At 42.9% G+C, this 18,003-nt stretch overlaps 1 protein-coding gene across 27 annotated transcripts in view; it reads right to left on the reverse strand.

The window, feature by feature from the left end:
- ATE1 (arginyltransferase 1) overlaps positions 1-18,003 on the reverse strand; it is a 109,706-nt gene that overhangs the window by 83,333 nt on the left and 8,370 nt on the right. For 15 of the 27 annotated variants that reach the window (XM_078774474.1, XM_078774473.1, XM_068110191.2 and 12 more), the window contains 3 exons: positions 16,566-16,666; positions 14,143-14,340; positions 5,536-5,888 (listed from right to left, as the gene is read on the reverse strand). In XM_078774474.1, coding sequence (XP_078630600.1) covers positions 5,536-5,888; positions 14,143-14,340; positions 16,566-16,666 — 652 coding nt within the window. The remainder of the gene's footprint in view (positions 1-5,535; positions 5,889-14,142; positions 14,341-16,565; positions 16,667-18,003) is intronic. The other 12 variants (XM_078774483.1, XM_078774481.1, XM_078774480.1 and 9 more) reach the window with 1 other exon arrangement.

Here is an 18,003-nt window from a genome sequence, read left to right on the forward strand (position 1 = left end):
CTACTGCAATATAATTTGCTTCTTAGTTGAAGCTTTAATTAATTAATGTTTTTTGATAAGAGGGACTTTTATCGTTTAAAACTTTTTTAAACTCAAAAGATGGAAGAAACATATGCTGGCAATGATGCAATAGTTACAACTTTAACGCTGCAGAATCTCACAGTGGGTAAATTGAAGTAGGAGCCTATTTTGGCAGAGATATGACAATTATTTATTTATTGTGAAAGATAATATGCCACCATGAGATATAAATAAAAGTTATGGGATATATATATATATAATATATATATTTATATATATACACTAGCTTGGCTCGGCTCGCTGCGCTCGCCTCACCAAGCGTCGTTACTGAGGACCGGGCTTGTTTTTGCTGAGGCTAATGACTGTACCTGAGTTGCTGTGTTGTCATGATTTACACCAATCATAATACAAACAATTACTTTGCACAAATGTATTTGTTGTGTTTGTGATATTACATTTTTATAGGCAATTTAGGTTGAAGATTTAGGTTGAATGTTTTTTTTTTCAAGAAAGAACCCCTCAGCACAGACATAGGGGAGGGGTAGGTGCAGACTGGAAGTTTGGGACGATTACACCTCACCACCACGTAATTCAAAACACCTCACCACCAAGTAATTCAAAACACCTCACCACCAAGTAATTCAAAACACCTCACAGCCATAAAACACGTAATAAAAACATCTCACCACCAAAAAATTAAAAACACCTCACCACCACGAAATTGAAAACACCTCACAGCCATCAAACACATAATAAAAACACCTCACAGCCATATAACAGGTAATAAAAACACCTCACAGCCATAAAACACGTAATAAAAACACACCACCACAAAATCAACAACACCTCACAGCCATCAAACACGTAATAAAAACACCTCACAGCCATCAAACACGTAATAAAAACACCTCACAGCCATAAAACACGTAATAAAAACCTCACCACCACGAAATTAAAAACACCACAGCCATAAAACACGTAATAAAAACACCTCACAGCCATCAAACACGTAATAAAAACACCTCACAGCCATAAAACACGTAATAAAAACCTCACCACCACAAAATTAAAAACACCACAGCCATAAAACACGTAATAAAAACACCTCACAGCCATAAAACACGTAATAAAAACACACCACAAAATTAAAAACACCTCACAGCCATAAAACACGTAATAAAAACACCTCACAGCCATAAAACACGTAATAAAAACACCTCACCACCACGAAATTAAAAACACCCCACACCCATAAAACACGTAATAAAAACACCTCACCACCACAAAATTAAAAACACCTCACAGCCATAAAACACGTAATAAAAACAACTCAGCCATAAAACACATAATAAAAACACCTCACAGCCATAAAACACGTAATAAAAACACCTCACAGCCATAAAACACGTAATAAAAACACCCCACAGCCATAAAACATGTAATAAAAACACCTCACAGCCATAAAACACATAATAAAAACACCTCACAGCCATAAAACACGCAATAAAAACACCTCACAGCCATAAAACACGAAATAAAAACACCTCACAGCCATAAAACACGTAATAAAAACACCTCACAGCCATAAAACTTGTAATAAAAACACCTCACAGCCATAAAACACGTAATAAAAACACCTCACAGCCATCAAACACGTAATAAAAACACCTCACAGCCATAAAACACGTAATAAAAACACCACACAGCCATAAAACATGTAATAAAAACACCTCACAGCCATAAAACACGTAATAAAAACACCTCACAGCCATAAAACACGTAATAAAAACACCTCACAGCCATAAAACACATAATAAAAACACCTCACAGCCATAAAACACGTAATAAAAACACCTCAGCCATAAAACACGTAATAAAAACACCTCACCACCACAAAATTACAAACACCTCACAGCCATAAAACACGTAAAAAAAAAAAACACCTCACAGCCATGAAATTAAAAACACCTCACCACCACATCATTTAAAAACACCTAACCACCAAGTAATTCAAAACACCTCACCACCACATAATTATAAACACCTCACCACCACGTAATTATAAATACCTCACCACCACGTAAATCAAAACACCTCACCACCATGTGATTTAAAAACACCACCACCATGCGATTTAAAAACACCTCACCACCACGTGATTTAAAAACACCTCACCACCACATAATTCAAAATACCCCACCACCACGTGATTCAAAACCACCACAACGTAATTAAAAACACTTCACAACCATGGAAACAAAAGTTTGAGGGAGTCGTTAAGTAACAACACAGACACTGCCCAGATGTGTAGATATATAGATAAATGCCTGTACCCGAGTTGCCGTTTTGTCATGGTTTAAACCAATCATAATTCAAACAATTATTTTGCACAAATGTATTTGTAATATACGTGATATCATATTTTATAAACAATTGAAGTTGAAAAAAAAAAAATTCCCCAAAAAATTCCAAAAAAATAAAAATAAAAATAATTCGAAAAAAAATACCCTTCGGACATACCGACGGGAGAGATATGTGCATACCAGAAGTTTGGTACGATTTCACAAAAGTTTGAGAAAGTAGTTCAGTGACAACACAACACAACACAGGACAGATGCTGCACAGATATATATATATATCGATATATATATATTGTAAATGCAAAAAAGTTGAGTATTCAAATACCAGGCATACTCTGTGCAAATGAATGTATGTACGTACGTATGTATGTACGTACTACGTACGTATAATGTATGTGTATGTACATTCATGGTGGTTACTTCCTTGAAAATCCCAATGAACCGCAAATCCACGATGCACAAACTTAAGGGGTAATGAGAAAAAGAATATGGTTGGGGACTTCAACTTCAATTTGTCACCCCTTTTAGGCAAACTTTGCCCTTAATTAACATGTTTGTGCATTGTTTTTGTGCTATTTATTTTCATGAATTAAAGAGTTATTAAGAACATAAAATAAAGTATTATCTTCATGTATTAAGAATGTAAAATAAAGTATTATTTTCATGCATTAAGAATGTAAAATAACGTTTATTTTCTCGAGTTATTAAGATCATGAAACTTACTTTAATAATAGTGATGATAAACTTGATCCGATAATGTGATGGCGATGTTGATGATGGTGACGACAAAGACGAGTTGATGGAGATAATGATGATGATATTGGAGGGTTTGGGGTGCTAATTGTGCTGATGGCCCATGTTAATTAGGTGAATAGATGTGGAAAATAGTTCGCCAACCTATGATTATTCGAGCGCATTGACTGCAAACCTTGCCTCAATAAATTCATCACGATCGAGTGAATCCGTGAAGGGGAAACCCATCAACGGCAAGGCCTTCCTGTATATATAATGTATATATCTGCACATATGCTGCCAGTTAAAATTCATCCATACAATTCTTACATATACACTGTACGTGTGCTCGTAATGTATCTCACATAATATGGCACCATAGATAGATAATTCTCTTTTTAAACGGTTTATCGACACATCCGTATGCCATAAATAATATCACACTTGTCAGATATGAAGCTAATTTTTTTCACTTTTCATCACTGCAAAAACACTCGATAGTATTAGTATTCCAGTGACCCTCACAAAAAGCGCATATTTAACTTTGCAACACAAAACAGAAAATTTAGAGAACAAAAGACCACACATTAAAAAAAAAACAACAACGCCAACAATGATACGATGAAAAATTTAAAGGGCGTTATAAAAAAATAGCATAATTTGCATTTTGCAGACATGTTAAAATCATGTTGGGCCTCGTTTTGTGGAGAATAATTTCACACTAACGTGATGAGAAAACTTGCGATTGTTTTATGAAAAATGTGAGTACCTGGATAATCCATCACATTTATTTTGTGCTCAGGTTACAGCATTTGTAGTTGCGGAATTGAAATCGCTAGAGGGCGGGTTTATGCATTTTCGGCAAGAAAAACATCGCCAGAGAAAGGGTGGAGAATCGAAAAGCGGTTCATCGAGATGGATTACTGACCAATGATGAGGGCAGCAGATGGAGGATGGAGAGAGGAGGTCTTTCCACTACACAGACAAAATTATTATGGGAAAGCACATTAGTGGGGCAACTTAGCATAACAATTGTGCATTTTGTGAGGAAAGCACCAAATTTGGCACACTAGTAGACTATCATATTATGAAAAGATCTGGATATTGGGCCATCTCAGATTCAGAGATTTGATTTTTGCAAGATTTCGATTCGATTGGGATCGAAGAGAACACCTTCTTCGTCTTCTGTACAGTGAAGTTGCCAGCCCTGAATTCTCTGGCTACATCTGGGTGCTTCATTGTGAGTGCAACCATGTCCCTCAGGTGAACAGGGACCCACCTGGCATAGTGTGTGTGGTCTAAGGCATGGAACCATGGGACCAGTTCCGTCAGGGCATCGAGGTACATCGTGAATGAAGCCTGCCGCAGAGAACGCACGTAGACCAGTACCAACAATCCAACATCTCTAGTTCCAGCACAGTTGCCCAGTACTGAAAGTTGGGAATGTCTTCTCCTCTCTGGTGACACCTATCTTCGAACTCAGGCAGGTCTTCTGCATCATCAGCATATGTCATACAGTGGCGTTCATACGCACGGTGTTGCAGGATGTGCAGTGCCGCTGCAGTGATTTGATGAGCTCTTCTTGTGCGGGTGACGTGGGCAGCTCGCAGGAAGGAGTCGGCCGTCCCTGGCGTTGCTATCTCAGCTTGCAAATCTGCAAAATCTGCAAATCTTGCAAAAATCAAATCTCTGAATCTGAGATGGCCCAATATCCAGATCTTTTCATAATATGATAGTCTACTAGTGTGCCAAATTTGGTGCTTTCCTCACAAAATGCACAATTGTTATGCTATATTTAGCTTTGCTGGCGGACTCAGGTTGTAATAAACTAATAATATTACAACCAACTACATCAACTATTCTTCCATGAGGAAATAATTCATTTCTCTCTTTCTGGTTGGAAAGATTTTGCAGGAATATTTTCAGTTGATTATAAGAAATTAACATTTGTGCGCTTTCACCCGTCTCACCAAATGTGAAAACCAGTTCAAAATCTGAGATTAGAATAGTGCCATGTTAACGACAGATTGATTTGATGTCACACGTGTTTGTCGGCTGTTCAAGTTCAAAATGGAATTTGATTAATTGCTCAATGCTTGCCCAAAATAATTTGAATGAAACCCAGCACACACCGACAAGCACCTTATCTCAACACAATGGGCTTGTGAAGTGTAATTAATCGATGAATGCAACAAAACTGTACCATTATACCCAAGCATAGATTGCAGCATAAAAGATGCCATAATTCCTTCTTTTTTTTTTAAATGCACACCGATCAAATTCATTATACATTGAACTCTTATCTAACCTATCTATTTCTGCTATCCCCATACCCCACACCCACCCAAAGTTTTTTTTTGTTTTTTTTTTTTTTCAACCTGCAACATATATTTCCACACAACCTTTGTGCGCAAAAACTCACCTCAAGATGATGGCTGGCATCAGGGCCTCCCTGATCGGAAATGAACTCCTCAAGAAGTTTGGATTGGCGGTTAACAGCCTGTGGATGCTGAGTTGGAGCTGTTGAAACAGATGCAATGGGCTGCTTTGTTGATGGCAAAGGAGCGCAGTCGGTAGAATTGGGATACCGCTGGACAGTTTGTGAAGTGCATGCCGACATACGGTTTGAAGCAGTAGCTGTTGCTGATGGTGTTGATGAACGTGGCTCAACTTTCAAACCTTCAGGCTGACCATGTAGAAGCTTCTGACGCTTTCTCTCGCGGCGTATATCCTTAGCCTTGCGGCAAAGTGGCCGAGCAGGATCCACACCAACTCCTAAACGTCCAAGCAAAGCATTACAAAATATATATTTTTAACAAATGCCTTGATCCATTACAAACATTTTGCTTCATTAAAAGCATATGGAGAAGTGTAAGAAAAACAGGTAGTAGCATACAATGTTTACCAATTTACATCCTGAAATCATAATGTCACCTAGTCATGCAAAATCATAGGAAAGCAAAGATATTGTTGTGGATATGAGGATTGTGTTTTTTTATTGTTTTATTGTGGACCCTCCTTCCTCCAGTTGTTGTGTATAAAGGTCAAAGGGCGTCCCGTAGTTAGGTCATATACAATCACGTTTAGCCAATCATAGATTCCCTGCTTGTTGGTAGTTATTTCCTTATTCTGTGTATTAGGCTAAGGCTTTGTCTTCCATTAATTGACACTCCATTGCACCGAATTCAAATAGATAGATCCCCTTTCATTCCCAAAGCCTCGATTGCCAACTGCATTCGCCGCAGCTGCTGGGCGGTTTTCACCGCGACTCCATTAGCCACGAGGTGGGCTCGGAGAAGAAGGGGGAGGAGCCGCCGAATCCAGGGCGTGGCCCGCTGATCGTCATCAAGGGTGGAGCCAGAGAGCCCGTGCCCACCAATCAGGGCCGAGGCGACCTCACCGATGGGCGTGTCCTGGAGGCCGGCGGCTTGATCGCCCGAGGGAGATATAAGCGCGCGCGGAAGCCTTTGAGATGAGTTATGAGTGGGAGTCCAAGGTGGTTGCGTTTGAGAGAAGAGTCCAGACGAGCTTGGTAAAGGCAGAGGAAGGGATCCCCACGGAGAGTTGCGCCCGTTAAGAAGTTGGCTCCACCAGCAGTTTGGCTCCACCAGCAGTTTGACATCACCAGGCAGCTTCGACCCGTTACCCCGCGGGAACCAGATTGCGGTGGCATCGGTGGCCGTCGAGGTCCAGCCCGACGTCCCGTGCGGGATCAAGCCCGAACCATCTGCCCCAGCTGAACCTTCCCATTCCTCCTTCCAATCATTCCTGCCTGCAAATTCCCCATTCGTGTGAGTCAGTCTTTGTTTGTTCTGTCTTGGGGTATAAGTTAAGCCTGTGTAGATAAGCTAGCATTTCACTGTGTCTCCTTGATTCCTTCTGTCATTATTTTATTATCTTTCCTTCTTCCTTGGTTTCTTTTGGTCCTGAAAATAGTAATAAATAATAGTCGTAGTTCAAACCTTTTTGCCTTCGTCTTCCTCTTCTTCACATCCGTGTCGTCGTTGTCTTTTCCCTCATTGAATATCTGTGGCACGATTTGGCCAACGTTTCAGGATCGGGTCTAGTCTTGGTAAACGGCTCACGCCGCGGTTCGCTTCGCTCGGCGCAACATCCATTACGCTGCGGCCGTGAGCGGGGGGTGTTCCTTCGCGTACCGGGAAGCGCTGGTATTTAGGTCATAGGACTTGTGGGCCTAAAACCCTATCCAGCGCCGACCGGGCGTGGTGTCATACCCCCGGGACCACGTCGGTCAGTAACAGACGAGGGGCTTAATCCCCCCTCGAAGGGGAACCATAGGCCGACGTCGGGTTCCGTAACAATATTGTTGCGGTTCTCTCGCCGGCCTTCGTCCCCTTATCAAGGGGGGATTAATCCCCTTGTCTTTACTGGGCCTGGCTGAACCGGGGCTTGCAACGTCCCTTCCGGACAGCGCTAAATCGGGTTTCGGGACCAAATTCTCGCTCATACCTAAGTACTCGCGCTGCCCTGGAAGCGAGGAAACAAGCCTCGCACGAACCACATGTGATGGTAGTACGCCGAGCGGTTTGCGTACACGTGATCCGCGGTCTTAATTAATGGAACCCGATTGGAGCGATCTTAATCGTGCCACGCTTAGTGAATTGGAGAAATCACGGGAACGATCGAATTCAGAAGAAAGAAAGAACAGATAGGTTTAATTACACGTATATACAGTTCAGGACGAAGAGACACAGAGAAATCCTTATACAGTCTTAACTATCCCAGAGACAACGGGCCCGTCTCACTCGCACTCACACGGGGTATTGCAACTGGGCAGGTGTTCCCCAGCGCGGCCAAGGATGGTCCTCGTCCAGCTCTCCACAGTCCCTTGCACGTCCGGGAAGATGGAGATCGGCGAAGGCAGGGCCACGTAGCGTGTCTCTCGAGCAAAGGCGATACATCGGGGCGAACGGTAGAGAGGACTTTTTACGGCAAAGGAGGGACGGCTTTTATGGCAAGGGGCGGTTACTCAGCCTTGTTCACTCGCTTGGCTGGAATACGCAAGTTCGTTATAAACGCGCCTGGCTGTGCCTGCGTATATCTAGCGACCAACTCTTCTTCCTCAATTCACAGGGTGTTGGTTAGCGCGTGCGTTCTCATGTGATGGTCAAGTTCATCAAGCGGTACAATGCGAGTTCTCCCTCTCCTCTGCAAGTCATTTACAACGCTGCAGTCCTCTCCCTCTCTGCAAGTCCTCTCCCTCTCTGCAAGTCCTCTCGAGGGCTTTGCGCAGCGGGTTATATAGGCATGCCCCGCAAACCTTCTGGAACTCACCAGACTCTTCTCACCACGCCCTCTGATGCCACCCCCTCTGAGCTCTGATTGGCGGCTCATGCTTACAGTCATCGCCCCTGCCGCTCCGACCTCGACGCCGCCCCCACCTTCTTAGGCCTACCTCGTGTTAACTCGAATAGTGAGCAAGCAAAGGGTAGCCAAATGGATCGCCTATAGAGGTAGAATGGTTTGCAGAAGTAGGACCTATTCTCCTGTCTTTACAGAATGCAGAATTAACACTGGGAAGGGCCTATTCTCACACATACTAAGAAATAACTATACTACAAACGAGGCTACATGTTGCTTGTGTGACTATCTATGGGGGGGGCAACCTTTAACCTTTATTGAGCTCACTGTACAAACCTCAAAACCGTAGCACTATGTTCAGACGAAATGCAAATGAAATATGAAATGTCAAAATAAGCTAGTCATCCATTCCAAATGCAAACATGGCTTAAACCAAGTTTAGTTTAGTCATTGAAAATAAAGTACAACCCGATTCCATGTTTAAAAATTAACTCTACTTTCATCAGTGATCTCTCTGACTCTCTGGAAAATCCTCGTTGTCTCTTTATTGATTCCTCCACACTCTGCCGTTCCATCTCATACCTCAGATCAACAGTCTGCAGCCTCCTCACTCTCTGCAGATCTGTACAAAATCAGACTGGTCAAACAAGTGGAACATGTCTTTCAATCCTGACCAATCTCACACTCTTACTATGTCTCTCCGAAAAGACCATCTGGAAAACCCTCCCATCTACTTTCTCAACAATCCTCTCCAAGAAGTTCTGTCACACAAGTTTTTGGGTCTCATTATCTGCCATGATCTTTCCTGGGAAAACCACATTTCAAAGCTGGCCTCTAAAGCCAGTCGCCGACTGGGCATCCTCCGTCATGCGAAGTCCTTCCTTGGCACACCTGAGCTCCTCACCACATACAAGGCTTTCATCCGCAGCTCAATGGAATACTGCTCTCCCCTCTGGGCTGGTGCTCCTGCCTCACACCTAGCTCGGCTTCGCGCTGTTGAAACCAAAGCTTTCAGAATCATTGGAATCTCCCGCGATGAAGCTGATTGTGAGGGCCTTTCACTCACTCACCGCAGGCAGGTAGGTTGGTTGTCTTTCTGTCTTCTACCGACTCCTATCCGGCCTAGCTCCCCAGCTCTGTCTGTGCTCTGTCCCCCAAATATTCCTACAGGTCGCACATCTGCCAGCAACCCTCTTCTGGTGAAATTGCCAAAATCAAGGCTCTCTGCTCACCTTTACTCTTTCATTCCTCTTTACTCCCACCTCTGGAACAAACTCTCTCACTCTCTTCAATCCCACTCCTCCCTCCAGGTCTTTAAAACAGCTGTTCACCACCATCTCTTATCTTCCCCCATCCAAAACCTTGATCTATTCAACCCCCATGAATTTACCCCAGATCCACTTTTTTGAAATACCAACCTCTTTCCTGGAAGTCCTAGCAGTGTACATGTGCTTTGTACCTCTCCCCCCCCCCCCCCCCCCCACTTCCCATGACTCCTCCCCCCAAGCCCTCTCCCTCCCACGGATCTCCCGATGTCCCTGTTGTACTTGTGTGCTTCCCCCTCACCCCATCTTGTCTCCCGCTCCCTTTATTGTATGTTTTGTGTGTCCATTTTTTTTGTGTGTTTAATGTCGTCTCTTACACGAGCCTCAATCTTGTATCCAAAAAAAAACAAAAACAAAAAACCAAGGAGTGGGAATTTGGTAATGGTTAACTATAATGGTGGTGTTCCTGGATGCAAATCGGACTCACGGAAAAATATAGTAAATATGAGAAATATCCATGGATGCAAGTGTGGACTTCCTATAATTTCCTATTAACACGAGTGGTGGCAGTGGACGCAACACACACACACACACACACACACACACACACACACACACACACACACACACACACACACACACACACACACACACACACACACACACACACACACACACACACACACACACACACACACACACACTAGCAATAGTTGCAAAAATCCCATATAATTTCTCTTGCAGCTGCAGAACCAAACAAACAAGATATTTAAAACAGCCCTGACAGCTCCAGCTCCTGTACCCCCCAAACATCTATATTATAATAATAGCGTAAGGACTCGACTTTATCCCTTTTACGCCGCACCCAGTGACCCGATGCCCACGGCACTAATGGACTTACGATCTACGAACCGCGCTCTTTGTTTAACACAAACAGCCATACTCGAAAAATCTGAATTAGCCGACGTTGGGGCCCAAAAGCATCCGATTAACTGCCGATACGACGCCATCTTACGACGCCATCGTATTGGCGTCTGCTGGGCGAAGCCGAAGCGAGCCGTCCGCTGATTGGACAGCCGAGTGGTGTGAACATGGGTGGTGTGAACCAAATGGTCTTTTTATTCCCTTGAACATTTTAAATTAGGATATATAAGGAAACGTCTTTATCGTCATTTTAATAAAGTTAAATGGAGTGACGTTGCTATACTCGGGGTGCGTTGCATAAATCCCCGTAACTCAGAGAGGTGTAGCAGGTGGCGAGATGTAAGGAAGCTTAAAGATAACGAGCTGAAACACACAAACGATATGTCAATCCCTTTCTACACCAAACGGCAACAAAAGTATGAGAGTGGGAAGGCATGGTCTGAGCATTTCGAGCAGAGAGGACTGATTGGACTTAACTTAAAGAGAAAAAATTGGATCTTAACGGAAGAAGAAGATCCCATGAGCGCTCCCCTATGCCATCCATAATGGTACACTCTATCCATACACCACATCCTCCCTTCCGTGGATGTTCCACGGGTTTCGGCTAGTCTATATAATAATACCGTAAGGACTCGACTTTGTTATCCCTTTTATGCCGCACCCAGTCACCCGATGCCCACAGCACTAATGGATTTACGATCTACGAACCGCGCTCTTTGTTTATCACGTACAGACATACTCGAAAAATCTGAATTCGCCGACGTTGGGGCCCAAAAGCATCTGATTAACTGCCGATACGACTCCATCTTACGACGCCATCGTATTGGCGTCTGCTAGGCGAAGGCGAAGCGAGCCATCCGCTGATTGGACAGTCGAGTGGTGTGAACATGGGTGGTGTGAACCAAATGGTCTTTTTATTCCCTTGAACATTTTAAATTAGGATATATAAGGAAACGTCTTTATCGTCATTTTAATAAAGTTAAATGGAGTGACGTTGCGATACTCGGGGTGCGTTGCATAAATCCTCGTAACTCAGAGAGGTGTAGCAGGTGGCGAGACGTAAGGAAGCTTAAAGATAACGAGCTGAAAACAGACGAACGATATGTCAATCTCTTTCTACACCGAACGGAAATAAAAGTATGAGAGCAGGAAGGCATGGCCTGAGCACTTCGAGCAGAGAGGACTGATTGGACTTAACTTAAAGAGAAAAAATTGGAGCTTAACGGAAGAAGAAGATCCCATGAGCGCTCCCCTTCCCCTATGCCATCCATAATGGTACACTCTATCCATACACCACATCCTCCCTTCCGTGGATGTTCCACGGGTTTCGGCTAGTCTATATAATAATAGCGTAAAGACTCGACTTTGTTATCCCTTTCATGCTGCACCCAGTGACCCGATGCCCACGGCACTAATGGATTTATGATCTACGAACCACGCTCTTTGTTTATCACCTACAGCCATACTCGAAAAATCTGAATTAGCCGACGTTGGGGCCCAAAAGCATCCGATTAACTGCCGATACGACGCCATCTTACGACGCCATCGTATTGGCGTCTGCTGGGCGAAGGCGAAGCAAGCCGTCTGCTGATTGGACAGGCGAAGGCGAAAGCAAGCCGTCCACCGAGTGGACAATCCAGAGCATGCATTTGTGCCGGTGTCGGCGATCGTTGTTCATATACGCACTCTTCATTCTCATCTTTCTTCCTAACTCTTACTCGGACAAGCAAATCCCCGATGCCATCCATAATGGTACACTCTATCCATACACCACATCCTCCCTTCCGTGGATGTTCCACGGGTTTCGGCTAGTGATTAATTAATAGTAGATATCATCATTTTGAACTTATCCTGTGCATTCACAAAAGGGGACACACAAGATGAAAATGATATGGCTCCACAATTCCCCCGAAAGTGTATCAATCACTAATTTTGCCTCCAATAGTTTCTTCAAAATCCCACTTATCAGTTTCAACATACTGAGAATCTTAAGAGTTGCTAATGACAGTGGCATCAATATCAGAATGCAGATGGCACGGAAGTGAAACAAGCCTGTATCCTGACAGTTAATAAATGCATGACAATCCATCGTTGTCTGTCGAGTCAGTCAAGTTACATTACACAATGTGTGAACCATTTCTCTTTCACTTCCACCGTCGGGTGATAGTTGTTGTTGATGGCAACACTGTTGACACTGTTGACACTGTTGACACTAGCTGTCATCGTCAACTACAACTTCCCCTTCACATAGTTTGTTGGGATGTTGGAAAATTTACTCCTTATGAGCTTTCTATGATCTTCTGCTGCCCGGCAGCATATTCCGTTCGGTTGGAGTAAAATGTGCCTTCCTCTTTCTAGTACGACTGACTTCACCCGCCATGACTGTTTTGCAAGCTGACGAGACTGAGCAATGCATTGTGGGATACCATATGTCAATCAAAACTTTAACCACGTCTTTTCTAGCACTTATCCAGGGGATAGCTATCCTACCCTTGTCAGCCTTTGAACAACCATGGATTATCCGTCGGTTAGGTATCCATCAGAAAGGAAATTTAAACAAAGGATAGCTCTTATGTAGGGAATAAAATGTCCGACTTTCTAACAGCCAGGAACTCTGCTAAAACAATTATTGACTTGCGCCCTGCTTTCACAGAGAATTAATGGTAAAGGAAGTACCGATACGAGGTGGTCATCATGTTGGTCTACCGATGTTTTATTTAGATATAAATATTTGAACACTATATATCTTTAATGGTGATCTAATCATGAATCCACATGTCATTACATCATCACGCCAGCAAATAGGAGTGTGGTGCGAACCGGTAGAAAACAACGATATTCGTACCCCATCACGGCAACATAATACAGTATCGGCACATGCTATATGATGAAACGGCAGGTACGAGCCAACCGTTCCATGCTCTTAAGTCGCCAGACACAGCATATATCTTGTTTGGTGGGCCTAAAGTTTGCCTTCCTCTTTCTAGTATGACCGACTTAAGACATCATGACTGTTTTGCAAGCAGACGAGACAGTGCAATGCATTGTGGGATGTCATCTTCCAATCAAACGTTTATCCACACCTCAGTGACCTCATCCAGCCCTTAGCTACCCTATGTTAGAGCGAAATGGCTATCCTCCCCTTATTCAACCATAGTTTATGTCAGATAGTTAACCATCGGATAAGAATTTTAACCACAGGATAGCTCGTATCTAGTGGTTAAATTATCCAAGTTTCTAGCAACCGGGCACTGGTGTTGGCTTAATGGTTAAGTTAACGGTTGGTTGGTTAAGGTAACGGTTAATGTTAAGGTAATGGCTTAATGGTTATGGTTCAGGTATTGATCTGAAAAGTAACAACAAAAATCTATCGTAATTTTTTGAGGAAAAGCGAACTCAAAATACGTGTTCATGACAACAAATGGACAAGAATCTCTTACAAATTACAGAGAGTTGACCAAATGAAAATCCACCTGCCATGGAGAGGATCACCAGTCACCAAACTCAATGCTGCTCACCTGGATGGGGCGTTCTCTTTTTTTGAACTTTACTTTCTGATCCAAAGAATGTTTTGGTTGCTTGATTGCTGGCGATAGCTTCAGATGGTTCCTGCAATCCTTCCTTTGTTGAAATGTTAGGATCACGAAGATCAGGGCAAAGATGATCCTGGACGGGGAGAAGGTCTGGAAGGGTATTCATATCCATTGTCGATTCATCTGTAGGTACAATTCAGCTTTCAATCAACAGAACAATACAGTACAGTAAACCCTTAAATATCTGAGCCTCCCAACTTGGTATAAAATGTTTTTATTTCATAATCATCAAATTAATGTTTTGCCATTAACAAAAATATTTTAAGGTTGCATATATCTGTCTATAATACGAAAAGTCCGTGTGTGTGTGTGTGTGATGGCGGATTATAGGGGGATTTGCTACCAACCTGCCCCATTTGCTCCCGGCTCCAAATCCCAACCGGCCCAAATATATTGAGTGAATAAAATGTTTTTATGCATTTTGTGCAGTTTCTCTCTTTAGAAATGAAGATATCTGTCTGGACATGGTCCAAACTTAGTAATATGTTCTGTTCTTACTAAAATAGCATGGTATGAGGGAGCGATCAAGGAAAACTGTGGAGTGACTTGTGCGAGTGAGTAGTGTGTGAACGGTGTGATGTTCTGTGTGCGTTAGTATAAAGAAGGTCGTGAGTTGTTCTGAATGAGTGAACGGTGTAAAGAAGGCCGTGAGTTTTTCTGAACGAGTGAACGGTGCAAGGAGGGCCGTGACTTCCAAGTTTATGTGTGCGGGTAATCAATTAAATGAGGGGGAAAAAACGTATTTTATTAATATAACTCCTTCAACTCTAACTCTAAATAAGCCAAAGAGACAAGAGATTATTTAATCAACCTCAGACAACCTGTGCTCTGGGGGTAGCACTCATGTTGAGGCCGGCCCGAAAATATTATTCCCGCTCAAGCTCCCCCCTCCCACTCAAGCTACCCCCTCCCGCTCAAGCTACCCCCTCCCACCCCCTCCCTCGTCGAGTCTCTCTCACGGTGTGTGAATGTGTGTGTGTGTGTGTGTGTGTGTGTGTGTGTGTGTGTGTGTGTGTGTGTGTGTGTGTGTGTGTGTGTAAAAGAGAATTGTGAGGAACAGAAATGAAAAAACGAGATGTGTGTGATGATTGACATTTCTTTTGGTGAGGCTTCTCCCACTGATTTGTCATTATCTTTTGGTGGAAAATCCACTATACATTTTCTCATATATTTATATGTTTATTCTTTGTTGATGTGATTTTAATGTGTTTGTTAAACTACATTTATATGATATTTTATGTTTGTTCAACTACATTTCAAAGCATGAAAACCACAAACAATATAATTAATTGTACAGTAACGGCTAGATGTTACAAGTTAAAAGAAACTAAAGAATTAATTACATGTAAAACCTCAAATATAGTTTACCTATTGACCTGTAGCAAATGTGCGATGCAATATGTTGGTGCATTGATGGGTTAACTGACTGCCTGGATGCAACTGAGGTTGTGGATCTACTGATGTACCATCTATTGATGTGGATCCATGATCGAGGTTGTGGATCCGCCGTTTGGAGAGGTCCTGGGCTGAAAGGATCGAAACCTCGAGGACGAACGGTGCCCAGCTGATGATCCATGCAGTCAGGAAACTAGTCAGTTGCTTACGGGTTAAGGATCTTGCTTTAGGTGGAGAAACTATGTTTGAGGTTTACAATTTAAATAAAGTTGAATATAGGATGTTGTAAAATTAACATCATTTACAACAATCCTTTAAATTATTTATATTTAAGTTTAGGAACAACCGATACTGTACAATTAAGTGTGTGTGTGTGTGTGTGTGTGTGTGTGTGTGTGTGTGTGTGTGTGTGTGTGTGTGTGTGTGTGTGTGTGTGTGTGTGTGTGTGTGTGTAAAAGAGAGATAGAATTGTGAGGAACAGAAATGAAAAAACGAGATGTGTGTGTGTGACCAACTTAAAATCGGAAATGGTCTCTTACCCCATGAAATTATGTGCCTTTGGCCAATGGGTATACGCCATAAACGTCAATGGGCATTGGGTACATGTACAGGGGATAGAGCTCAGGGCTCACCTATGCAAGGGATGTTGTGGCATTCCATATGCAGCCCATGGCTGCTGGTTGCATCATTTTCTGGAAGCGCAGCTGTGGTGTGTGTATGTGTGTAGTGTGTGTGTAATGTGTGTATGTGTGTAAGTGTGTGATGTGCACACCCACATTTAGTACCCTTCTGCTTTTTCTGAATCTCATGCCTTAAAATTTGCATAAAGACAGTTATGTCAAGGCATTTTCAGACTGTCTGAGCAATGGTTCAAATTTTTTCAACCTTTGAACAGTGTATACCACCGATATGGATTTTCAACATCCTCATGAATGATTAATAAGAAAAGGTACCTGTCAATCCTTTTGTAATATCTCCTTTGGCAAGAAATTTGGACATCTTTTTCAGCACCTTTTTGTGTGTTTTATTTGGCAGGAAATCCAGAGCATGGCATCTGAAAAGAAACACAATCGAGTTCCACAAATATACCTTCTAGTCCAGCGGTCAGACCACTATTTTGGGTGAAGTGTGCATTAGCATCTGCACAAAAGAATTTTTTTGCTGTTTCATGACCTTTGAACCCCCCTAGATCAAGATTCCGTGGGCGCCACCCTGTGACCCAAGAACGTTTTTTTTTTTACAAAATCCATTAATAGGCAAATTACAGTGCATTCAGAAAGTATTCAGACCCCTTCACTTTCTTCAAATTTTATGATGTTGCAGCCTCATGCTGAAATCGTTTAAATTCATTTTTCCCCTCATCAATCGACACTCAATACCCCAGAATGACAAAGAGAAAACAGGATTTTAGAAAGTTTTGCAAATTTATTAAAAAGAAAAAAACTGAAATATCACATTGACAAGTATTCATACCCTTTGCTATGACACTTGAAATTTAGCTCAGGTGCCTCCCATTTCTCTTGATCATCTTTGAGATGTTTCTACACCTTGATTTGAGTCCAACTGTGGTAAATTCAATTGATTGGACATGATTTGGAAAGGCACACACCTGTCTATATAAGGTCTCACAGCTGACAATGCATATCAGAGCAAAAACCAAGCCATGAGGTCGAAGGAACTGCCTGCAGAGCTCAGAGACAGGATTGTGTCGAGGCACATATCTGGGGAAGCCAACAAAAAATTTCTGCTGCATTGAAGGTTCCCAAGAGCACAGTGGCCTCCATAATTCTTAAATGGAAGAAGTTTGGAACAACCAGGACTATTCCTAGAGCTGGCCGCCCGGCCACACTGAGCAATCGGGGGAGAAGGGCCTTGGTAAGACAGGTGACCAAGAACCCGATGGTCACTCTGGTTGAGCTCCAGAGATCCTGTGTGGAGATGGGAGAAACTTCCAGAAGGACAACCATCACTGCAACACTCCACCAATCTGGGCTTTATGGCAGAGTGGCCAGACGGAAGCTTCTCCTCAGTGAAAGACACATGAAAGCCCGCTTGGAGTTTGCAAAAAAAGCACCTCCAAGGACTCTGACTGTTGGAAACAAGATTTTGTGGTCTGATGAAACCAAGATTGAACTGTTTGGCTTCCGTCTGGCCACTCTGCCATAAAGCCCAGATCGGGTGGGGTGTTGCAGTGATGGTTGTCCTTCTGGAAGTTTCTCCCATCTCCACACAGGATCTCTGGGGCTCAGCCAGAGTGACCATTGGGTTCTTGGTCACCTCTCTTACCAAAGTCCTTCTCCCCTGATTGCTCAGTTTGGCCAGGCGGCCAGCTCTAGGAAGAGTCCTGGTTGTTCCAAACTTCTTCCATTTAAGAATTATGGAGGCCACTGT

The sequence above is a fragment of the Myxine glutinosa genome, chromosome 3 (assembly GCF_964187855.1).
Source record: "Myxine glutinosa chromosome 3, kmMyxGlut1.1, whole genome shotgun sequence".
Lineage (NCBI taxonomy): Eukaryota > Metazoa > Chordata > Myxini > Myxiniformes > Myxinidae > Myxine > Myxine glutinosa.